Source organism: Schistocerca gregaria, chromosome 1 (assembly GCF_023897955.1).
Source record: "Schistocerca gregaria isolate iqSchGreg1 chromosome 1, iqSchGreg1.2, whole genome shotgun sequence".
Taxonomy (NCBI): Eukaryota; Metazoa; Arthropoda; class Insecta; order Orthoptera; family Acrididae; genus Schistocerca; species Schistocerca gregaria.
This window is the reverse complement of record NC_064920.1, coordinates 702,920,234-702,932,213: the sequence shown is the minus strand read 5'-3', so window position 1 is coordinate 702,932,213 and position 11,980 is coordinate 702,920,234. Positions and strand designations below refer to the sequence as shown.

At 44.5% G+C, this 11,980-nt stretch overlaps 1 protein-coding gene across 1 annotated transcript in view; it reads right to left on the bottom strand.

Moving 5' to 3' along the window:
* Window positions 1-704: 704 nt before the first annotated feature.
* Window positions 705-11,980, bottom strand: part of LOC126365690 (uncharacterized) — a 28,091-nt gene continuing 16,815 nt past the window's right edge. The window contains exons 2-3 of the mRNA XM_050008167.1: window positions 6,623-6,821; window positions 705-1,014 (exon numbers count right to left, since the gene is read on the bottom strand). Of these exons, the coding sequence (XP_049864124.1) occupies window positions 953-1,014; window positions 6,623-6,821 (261 nt within the window). The 3' untranslated portion in view covers window positions 705-952. The remainder of the gene's footprint in view (window positions 1,015-6,622; window positions 6,822-11,980) is intronic.

The following is an 11,980-nucleotide window of genomic DNA, read 5'->3' as shown; positions in this document are numbered from 1 at the left end:
CCTGCTTTGAGCCTCTTGGCTCATTTATTTATACATCCTTTCCCTACACCTTTGGTGTAGTTCCTTTGGAGGGAACGAGTGTAGTGCTATTTGTTAATTACATCATCAGCTTTCCTCAGCCCACTTTGGTCCCTACACAGGTCACTTGGTACTGTTTTAACTGCAATATGTGTTCTTCACAGTATGCTGGTGCCTTGTGCTGCCCTGATTACTTCCCAGTTGTATACTGTGCCTGCCGGGTTGTGCTTTCTAGCCTATGAGTGGTGTCTTGCAAAATATCAACATACCTCATGCCTGCCATCCGATGTGCCAATCGGTCCCTTAACTACTACCTTTCAGCCACAGCTGCATTGCACAATCAGTTATATAGTTCTCCCATACAGAAATAACCCCTACAACACCTCGAGTTAAGAAGAGGAGGGGATGGGGCCCTGATTAATGTGTTTCATGACTTAATACCACATCTTTCCAAGGTATATGGAAATGAAGTTACTCATCCTTGTATGGAATATTTCGGGTGAAATGTATTCATTTGGTTTTGCAATAACTCATCCATGACTTGAACTAGTAATTCTTGTCATCAGAATAACTCCAGTTTAGTATTTCTGATTGTTGAACTCAACTTATTTAGGGAGAGGAATCTAGCAGAATGACTTACATCAGTAGTAAGCAGAATGATCAAGAAAGTCCCATTGAAACCAGCCTTTCAGTATATGCATTTAACTTCATTTATTTCTTTAATGAACAATACAATACAATAAAGTACAATACAAATTTAGAAAAACTTAACTTTAAATAATGTGTTTATCTTTGGAAATTATTTTGCACTGAATGTGGTCAGCTACAGTCACTCTATACAGAAACCTGACAGTTCTTCAGAGCATGTGCATCAGAAAATTTCTGACATTCCTTTCCTTCAGTTGTCTCAGTATAGCCTTTCAAACACATCGCATCAGAGTTGGAGCAGGTCCCTCGTATTGGCATCTGCATCAACATTTACTGCTTCATCTGTAACTGTTTTATAAGTTTGTTAGGGCTACAAATAAATTCATACAAATTTAAACTGCATGTATGTTATGTGAGACAGTTAATACTTCTGTTTGTACTTTCTCTCTTGCAACAATTGTGATCATCAAATTTTTTGGATTAGCTTTCACTCAGTGTGTTACAACCAGTAGTGAGAATGAATGAACAAGAAAATATGGCAGGACATTCACTGTGGAAAACTGCTACAGACAACAAAAAGATACCCTTGCACCCTATACAAATATTTAATCTAATATTATAAAATCGCCAGTTTCAGAATATCAAGAATATTACGAGAAGGGTAGATTGCTACTTACGGTATTGACAGGAGTTGCTGACAGGCAAAATGAAATTAGTATCACACTTTGAGCTTTCAGCTAAAGCTTTTTTCAGAAAAATTATTCTCACAAGTAAGCACACATGACCATTATCTCTGGCCAGAAAGCAATGGAACTGAGGCACAACCATGAACAATCACGACACCCTCCTACGTCAACCCATTTACAGGCCACCTAGAGGAAATCTTCCTAGCCTCCCAAAACCGAAACCATTGGACTGGTTCAGGGCCCAGACACCTTATCTTCATTCCTTCACAATCTTAACACCTTCTCTCTAATCTGCTTCACCTGGTCTTCCTCAATCCAGCATGTCACCTTTCTGGACACAGACAACCTTTTCTCTGATGGATCTATTCCCATATATGTCCACATTAAACCCACTAACAGTACCTGCATTTCGACAGCTGCCATCTCCTCCAACACCAAAAAAATTCCTCTCATACAGCATGGCCACCTGGGGACAGCATGGCTGCAATGACAAGAACTACCTTGCCCAGTATGCCAGTATGCTGAAAGTCTCACAAAGTCCTTCACAGGTAGGCACTATCCCCAGAAACCTAGTCCACAAATATATTTGCCATGCCATATCCTCACACATCCCCGAGCACCAGCTACAAAGGGTCCAAGGTGAACATGGGCCTCTGCACAAAGCCAAGGCGGTGCACGGTTCACACACATTGGGAAAGTGGCAGGTAGTGTGAACTTAAGCTGCCAGTGCAGTAACAAAGCAAACTCCAGGATGTAGCAGAAGAGGTACACACCCCATACTGGCAGTCAAAGGAGTCATTGGAGGCAGCATAGGATGGGTGACCAGGCTTGGCAGACAAATGACAGGCATATCCGCTGAGGAGAACATCACAGTAGTATGGCAGCATTAGCACAGCAGCTTCTGCATAGAGACTCTCAACCAGTCGAGTGTAAAAGGTGCCAGTAGCCAAATGGATGTCACGGACATGCAAATGTATAAACGAAACATCCATAATCTAGTTTCAAATCGACAAGGGATCAGTACAAACCAAGGAGGGTGGTCCGATCCACTCCCCAGGAAGCACCATTGAGGACACATAGGACACTGAGGGACTGTGTACAATGGCTGGCCAGGCTAGACACATGGAGGACAAAGCAAGTTTCTAACTGAGCCTGAGCCCCAGGAATTTGTAGTTTCAACAGGCAGAAGAGCAACAGGCTTAAGATGTAAACACAGTGGAAGAAACCCATTGTGCCACAAGAACTTCGTACAAATGGTTTTGTCTGTGGAAAAGTGAAAGCCACTGTTGATGCTCCACAGTAAAGACAATCAAGACGTCATTGAAGATGCTGCTCAAGGAGACAGATCAGCGAAGAACTGCAATAGAGTGCAAAATCGTCAATGAAAAGGAAAATGGAGATGCCTGGTGGGAGACGCCACAATATTGTGTTAATGGCGATAAAGAGGGTGACACTCATTATGGCACCCTGAGGCACACAGATTTCCTGGATGAAGGTATCAGACAAGGCAGAACCCACATATACCTTGCAAACTACTTATTCCTGAAGGAAATGAAGCAGGCGGCCTCAGAAGCCCCATGTGTAGAGAGTATGGAGGATATCAGTCCTTCAGAACGTTTCATAGGCTTTCTCCAAATCAAAAACACAGCCACAGTCTGGTAATTCCACAGAAAGCCATTCATGACATGAGTTGACAAAGTGACGAGATGGTCAACTGCAGAACAGCACACTCAAAATCCACATTGTGCAGTGGTTAGCAGATTGTGAGACTCAAGCCACCATACCAGCCGAGCACGAATCTTATGTTCCATCACCTTGGTAACACAACTGGTGACAAATTGGGCAGCAGCTAGCAAGAAAGTGTTTATCCTTATTGGGCTTGGATATAGGCATGACAGTGGCTCTATGCCAGCATCTGGGAAACGTGCCATCTGCCCAGATGCAATTGTATGAATGAAGCAGAAAAGTGCTTGCCTGCAACAGAAATGTGCTGCAACACCTAAATGTTAACATCATCCAGCCCTGGGGTGGAAGATCAGGAGGAAGTGAGAGTGTGATCAAGCTCCTGCATAGTAAAGGCGGCATTGTAGCATTCACGATTCTGTAAGTTGAAGGGTATCCCCAGAGCTTCCTCCACTCGTTTCCGATGGAGGAAGACAGGGTGATAGTAGGCAGAGCTCAAAATCTCTGCAAAATAGTGCCCCAAGGTGTTGGGGATAGCAATAGGGTTCCCTATGACATCACCTGCTACAGCCAGGCCAGAAATTGGGGAATGGACCTTGGTCCAAGGGAGACACCTGACATTCGCCCACACTATGGAAGAGAGTGGGACTGTTAAAAGAACTAATAAATGAAATTCAGTTAGCTTCTTTGATATCCTGAAGAATATGATGACATTGTGCATGCAAGTGCTTATAACAAATGCAGTTCACTATCATAGGGTGAGCGTTAAAAACATGGAGAGCATGTCTCTGGGCATGCCTCAGTATGTCAGGGCATAGTGCAGTAAACATGAAGTGTGACGAATGGAAAATTCTGCGGTAGTAAGGATAATGTTTATAAGGTACTGTACGTGGTCTTCACAACTGTGAAAATAATGTTCATCGTAGGTTGCCAGGGAGGTGTAAAGCCTCCATTTGGCCTTAGAAACATGCCAACTGAATTTGCACGTAGGTGGGGTAGGAGACAGCAAACAGATAGCACAGAGGAAGTGGTTGCTTGAGTACGTGTCGGAGAGAATGGACCATTCAAGATGACGGGCAAGCTCGGCAGTGCAGAACAAAATGTCCAAATGGGTGTAGGTGTACATGGAGTGTGAAAGGAATGTGGGTGCTCCAGTATTAAGGCAGACGAGGATGAGTCGATTGAGAAGGTTGGCCAAGAGGGCCCTCTTGACAGGTTCTGGGAGAGTCCCAAAATGGATGGTGCACACTGAAGTCACCAAACAGCAAAAAAGAGGTGAGGGAGTTACCCAATAAGCTGGAGAAAGTAGCCCTAGTGACACTGAATGACAGACGGATGTAGACGGTACAAAAAGAGAAGGTGAAACGAGTAACGCAATGCGGACTGCAACAACTTGCATCCGGATGTACAGTGAGATGGTTTCACTATGAATGTCAACCTGGATGAGCAGCATGACTCCTATGAGATGGAATGCTGTCTTTGGGGGAAAGCGATTGCAAGGACGCAATTTTGTTGCCTGAAGGCAGAAAACCAGTGGACACTGCAATTCCAAGAGCAACTGCAGTTCCCCCTTGTTGGATCTAATGCCGCAAACATTCCATAGGAGGAGAGTCATGAAGGGAAAGGGGAGGAGGGAGAAAAAGAAGCGTAGTCACTTCGGTAGCTCCCAAGCGTCAGCCTTCGAAGACACTCTGCCACAGACCGCAGAGGCTGGAAGATCCTGCTCCACGAGATCTACAAAGGCTTTGGCATTCACACTGGGTCTTCCAGTGTGATTTTAGGGCACAGAAATGATTGGCAGTGCGCAGCAGAGAAGTGGAGTTTGGCTGGCAAGGGTATCATGGGGGAGGAGGAGGAGATCATTTGCCTTTGTTTGGTTTCTTGGAGCCTTTGCAGTTGGCAGGTGAAGACTGAGGTGTTTGCTGGCTGGAGGGACATAAACAGTCTTTGCAGGAGTGTTCCTTTCATCCTTTCCAGCCTGCTTGTTATGTAGCAGATAATTTGGTGGCTTGGTGCACAGATGCAGGAGAGGAGGAGGAGGAGGAGGAGGAGGAGGAGGAGGAGGAGGAGGAGATGGGTATACTACCATAACACTGGGTGATTATGCAACCACGGAGCTGAATTTGATGTTGCAAGTCTGTATGACCATGTCCTTCATGGATCAAGATGTAGCGAGAATGGTACCAAGTGCCAGATGGTAAAGGACAGGCCTTCTGACTAGCCAACACTTGCGAGCAACAGGGTAAGGCACTCTTTCCTTCACCTGGATAGCTCACTCATTAAGATACCAAGGAGATACAAAGGACATTCTCGGGAGAAGGTTGCATGGTCACCATTGCAACTGATGCTGCAGGGAGAAGGAGGTGGGCAACTGTCCTTGTGAGCGTCCCTACCACAAGTAGCACATTTGGTTGGATTTTGACAGGACATCCAAGTGTGGTAGTAATGCTGACATTGGTAGCAATGCATAGGGTTTGGAATGGAATGTATTGTCGGACCATGATGGCTTCACAGGCTGCTTTGATCTTCGAAGGAAGCACTGCTCTGACGAACTTGAGAAAAAGAATGTGTTGAGGCATGAAGGATGCATCAACCTTTTTCATCACCTGTGGACTGCTGTAACACTTCTCCACCAGCGTGCTTCTTCCAGCAAGGGGGGGGGGGGGGGGGGGGGCTCAGCTCACCCGCCTTGGGTGAGTGCTTAAACTTCAGGCCACAGCTGCTGAATTACTGACAGAGGGACCAATTGGTAATTTGGGAAAGGAACACCTCAGGCAATTACCCTTCGCTAGACCCGACCTGTACCAGAGGGACAGGTGAACCCTAACTGTCAAACTGAGGCTGGGAATTATGCATTACCTAGTTACCTATTACGTGTCAGACGTGTGGCCCAGCTTTCAGAAGTGCACAGGGAGGAAGGATAAATGAAGAGGAATCTCAAACACTGCAGTAGAGGAAGGATAGGAGATGGAGAACGAATAAAGAAAGAAAGAAAAAACAGTGGAGGAACTGTTCTGACAGCCTTGTCCAGGCAGTGCTGACTCTTCTACTCCTTTCCCTTCCACCCATATCCTGCTATCCCTCCTCCTTCCCTGAATCATTCCAGATAGCTACTTCCTTTTGATGTGACATCACTGCATTCTGGCCAGAGATATTGGTCATGTGCTCGTGAGGTATCCCTGCTTGTGTGAATTTTCATTTCTTTTCTGAAGAAGACTGACCAAAAGCTCAATGTGTAACACTTTTTGTTGTGCCTATCTGCAACTCAATATTTCACCTTAGGATGAGGAGCAATCCATCCTTTCAATAACATTATTGATATTGAAACCTGGATGTTCCATAGTTTGATTTTTCCTAATAGCGATTCCAGAATAAACAGATGTGTCATTACTGATAAAAGCATAGATCTGACTGATGCACTACTACACTGAGATAGGTACAGCGAAATTTATAATGTTTATTTTATACACTGTGGTCTATAAACAGTGGCTTTTCTTCGTAACAGCTTCTTCGAAAGACAACAGATTGGTTGAGACGATGATAATGGTATTTGGATCTGTTTTAGTAACGTCTGCTGATATACCCACCAGTTACAGGAGTCAGATCCCACTCAACTGGCTGCAGATTAACACAGAACGGGTCATTCAAATCAAGACCCTCATAAATGTCTTTTTGCTGGCCAGTCTCCATATCAGATAAGTTTTCATCTGAATCATAATGCTTATCATCTGGTTCACTTTCATTTTCAAGCCCATGTATTAAGTGTTCTAACTGTAATTGCTCCAGCTGAAAAATATGACAACTACATTAGATGTTGAAGTGCAATTACATTACAAGAACATTCCAGAACATCTGCAAAGATGTTGTTACATTTAGATATACACCGCATCATATGACAGTGACACTCAGTTTAAATGAATGTCTTGTATTGTGTTTCCACAAAAACTTAAGGTGAAACCATGAGCATCTAAGGTAAGTTTGTGTATCAACAATAAGAAATGGATGGAGTGCCTGCTCGTCACATAGATAAGGCACTGAGTGGCATGTGGCATATGCATTAAAAAAGACTGCTGGATATTATCAGCTGTTGGATTAAATACTTTTGTCTGTCTCAAAAACGCGAGCCCCCCCCCACACACACAGTCATTTCTAGATGCTAAAAATGATTATCCCTGTAAGTATATTTGACATTGAACACGCTGCTTTTGACATTTACTGTGAGATGCAACAAATTTTGGAAGGACAAAAATGCATCACTTGATTATTGCTACAGAGCAGAAGTTGCAACAGAGTTTTCAGAATGCAATAAGATAAGTCACATGGTGAAAGCATTAATATTTAGATGGTTTTAGGATCTTCTCTGTACGCATTTTTCTTTCTGAAAGATGAAATTTTAATTTCACAACTACAAATGCTCTAAGTACTTCTAGTTGATCACATTTGACAAAAACTGATTTCTCGGTACATCCTCTTGTGCATTCAACTGATCTACTTGCGAATAACCAGTTTGATAGTGACTGTATTCTGCATCATTGTTTCACTACATTACATATAACCGCCATGATCTTTATCTATCTTAGCATTAAAGTAATTTTGTTCTATCTACGAGATAAATTAATGCCTTTCACAATTTTTAACCATATTTCTGGTTTGTAATTGCTTGTGGTTAATTATTAGTGGAATATTGTTTCACATTCACAGATCATTTCCCTCTGATATATTAATTATTAAAACATTCATCCTGAAACAATCAAGAAAAATTGCTATTAAGAAGAGGTGTCTAATATCTTGTTCATGGACTGAAAAACTTAATTGGCTGCTACAGTTTCATTTCAGTAGTAATGTCTCAAGGTTTTTTTTTTTTTTTTTAAAATCTGATGGTTTCATATATAATTATGTCCAAGCTCACTTAAAAATTACAACACTCACATTACCGGTTTCAGCACTTGATTGCCATGTTCAGATGTCATTAATCCGCAAACAGTTTCATCAAGAAATACAACAATTCAAATTAAGCATTCCGAACATCATGAAGTCTCATAAAAGGTGTCAATGAATACATCACTTCACATATTAAAGAGAGTCTGAAGACAGTATGTACAAACCAATCCAGCCAACAGAAGAAGACATACGCAGAGCATTCCTTACATTCCTCAGAGCTAGCTCAAGCAAAATTGGGTGCATGCTACGTAAATGTGGTATTAGACCAAATGTCTAACCTCCGCACAAAACTGAGGATTTGATGCATCTAGTGAAAGACAGCCTTTGATGTCAGAGTAGTTTCTAGAAAGTGGCAACATTATGCAGAGCAGACCACTGCTGCATTACCAGTTTACAGCTTTTGTGCATGCAAATCCCACCTGCCAGGTGACATCACCAATGGAAGTAAATATCAAGTAACATGACCTGGCTAAACAGAAGTTTTGACAGCACTATAAAGGAAGCAGACTTTGCTCCCAGCTGATGAAACTGATGGGATAACCTTCAAAATCTCAAGTTTTAACTCCAATCTTATGCTGTCTGAGTACTGATAAAACTTTATACTACTTTCTTTCATGATTATTAAATCAAGAGTTAGCAACCATTTAATTGGGTTCTGTACAAAATTCCACCAGGCAGTTTCCCTTTCCATGCCCCCCCCCCCCCCCCCTCACCATTTATGTTCATCTTCTATCCCCTTTTCTACTTTGGAATTACAGTTCCCACTGCAATTAATTTTTGTCTCCCTTGTTGTCTTCAGTCTGAAGACTGGCTTGAAGCAGCTCTCCAAGTTATTGTATCTTGTGCAAGCCTTTCCATCTTTGCCTATCTACTGCAACCTACATCAATTTTCACCTGCTTACTGTATTTGAGTTTTGCTCTCCCTTTACAGATGTCCTCCACTTCCTTCATTACCAAACCAACAATTCCTTGATGCCTTAGGAAATGTGGTGATCAATCAGTCTCTCCTTTTAGTCAAGTTGTGCCACAAAATTCCTTATTCCACTTAGATTCAATACCATCTCGTACGTCGTTCAATCTACCTATCAGATCTTAAATTTCTTTTGCAGCATAACATTAGAAAATGTTCCAATTCTCTTCTTGTCTGAACTGCAAATTGTACACATTTCCCTTCCAGGTAAGGCTACACTCTCTACAAATACCTCCAGAAAAGTCTTCCTAAACTTTAAATTGATGTTAGATGTTAACAAATTACTCTTTTCTTTCAGATACTCTTTTCTTGTTACTGCCAGTCTGTCTTTTATAACGTCTCTCCTTCAGCCATCATCAAACTATGTAAAATCCAGCATGGAATGTACAATGTTACAAAAAGGATAGTTGCTACTCATCATATAGCAGAGATGCAGAGCCACAGATAGGCACAACAAAAATAATGTCGGGAAGTGAGCTTTCGGCCAACAAGCTCATCTTCAAAATTAGACAACATTCTCTCCCTCTCACACACACAAGGCAACCTGGTGGCGGCAGTAAGGAGAACACTGGGGTGGGGAGGGATAACAGGGTAGGGGTAGGGGATGGTAAAGTGCTGTTTGTGGAAGTGTATAGGGACAAGGTTGAGAGAGCATAGAGCAGCTAAGTGCAACAGAAACAATGGAAATTAGACTAAGGACAGGGGTGCCAGTAGTGGAAAAGGAGAGAAGTAAAAAGACTGAGGGTGCATTGGTTGAATGTTGTTGGATACAGGGCTTTGTAGTGCTGGAATGGGAACAGGGAAGGGGCTAGATGGCTAAGAACAATGGATAATGAAGGTCAAGGCCAGGAGCGTTACGGGAATGTAGGATATACTGGAGGGAGAGCTCCCACCTGCTCAATTCGGAAAAGCTGGTATTGGTGGGAAGGATCCAGACGGCACAGGCTGTAAACAGTCATAGAAATGAAGGATGTCGTGTTGAGGGGCGTGCTCAGCAGTGGGGTGGTCCAGCTGCATCTTAGTCACAGTTTGATGATGGCCATTCATGTGGACAGACTACTTTTTTATTTTCATGCCCACATAGGATGCAGCACAGTGGTTGCAGCTTAGCTTGTAGATCACATCTATGGTTTCACAGGTAACCTGTCTTTCATGGTAGGCCACCACTGAATATGGGACAGGTGGTCTTGCATCTAGGCCTATTACGGGGATATAAGCAAAGAAACAAGAGGGTTAGGAGCAGGGGTTGTGTAGGGATAGACTAGGATATTATGTAGGTTCGGTGGGCAGTGGACTACCACTTTGAGAATCATCAGTTATTCTGCTGCCTAAATAGCTTAACTCTCATACTACATTTAGTGTCTCATTTTCTAATCTAATTCCCCAGCTTCTTCTACATTCCACCACCCTGATTTTTTCCTTTGTTGATGTTCATTGGTTGGTTGGGTGTGGGATTGAAGGGACCAGACTGCTAAGGTCATCGGTCCCTTGTTCCACGATAAAATCACACGAAATAAAAACTGTCAGTCGTTAAAAACGGAGAACTGAGACAAGGGACGACACAATACAAGAAAGACAGACAAAGACCAGACAAACGGAACTAAAATCACACCGAGTGTGAAGTTGGTTGGCCGACCATGAAAATAAGGAAAAGCCAACCACCAAATGACATTAAAACCCACAGTTTAAAACCACAGGCCAAAGTCCCAAGTCAATACAGGAAATAAAAGGACAAACACTCATATCATACGATAAAAACCCCCTGCCCGAATAAAACTCAACACGAGGTCCGCCATAGAAACGTCATCACATAAAAGGGCAGGGAGGGTATCAGGTAGCGCAAACGTCTGCCTGAGTCCTGTTAAAAGCGGGCAGTCCACCAAAATGTGGACCACCGTCAGAGCTGCCCCTCAGCGACATAGCGGTGGGTCCTCCCGGCGCAACAAATGGCCGTGCGTCAGCCACGTGTGGCCAACGCGCAGCCGGCAGAGGATGACAGAGTCCTTCCGAGAGGCCCGCAGGGAGGAGCGCCACACACCGGTCGTCTCCTTCACCGCCCGAAGTTTGTTGGGCGTGGGCTGGGTGCGCCACTCGTCACCCCAGGCACCAAGCACTTTCTGGCGCAAAAGCGACAGGAGATCACACTCCATAAGGCCGAGTTCCAGAGCCGGTGAACTCACTGCCTGTTTAGCCAGTGTGTCAACCCGCTCATTGCCCGGGATGCCGACATGACCTGGGGTCCAAACAAAGACCACGGAGCGGCCGCAACGGGCAAGAGCATGGAGCGACTCGTGGATGGGCATCACCAGACGGGAACGAGGAAAGCACTGGTCAAGAGCTCGTAAACCACTCAGGGAGTCACTACAGATGACAAAGGACTCACCTGAGCGGGAGCGGATATACTCTAGGGCACGATAGATGGCAACCAACTCGGCAGTGTATACACTGTTCCCGGGTGCCAGCGACCGTTGCTCACAATGATCCTCTAGAGTAAGAGCGTAACCAGTGCGACCAGAGACCATCGAACCGTCGGTATAGGCCACGGCAGATCCGGGAAACTCGGCAAGGAGAGAAACAAAGCGGCGGCGGAGGGCCGGAGGAGGGACCGAGTCTTTCGGACCCTGTGCCAAATCCAGCCGAATGCATGGTTGGCGCACACACCAAGGGGGCAGACGAAGATTGGCCCGGAAAACAGGCGGGAGAGGAAAAAACTCAATCCCACACAGTAGAGCCCGGATGCGAACCGCGATCGTACACCCTGACCGGGGCCACCTGTCTGAAAGATGGACGACCGAGTGCGGGAACAGGAGACGGTAGTTGGGATGCCCTGGCAAGCTACAAACGTGGGCAGCATAAGCGGCCAGAAGTCGGTCGCGCCGGATCCGCAATGGAGGAACACCAGCCTCCACAAGTAAGCTGTCAACAGGGCTTGTCCGAAATGCTCCTGTGGTGAGTCGGATCCCGCAGTGATGGATGGGATCCAGCAATTGCAATGCTGATGGCGATGCCGAACCATAAGCCACACACCCATAAT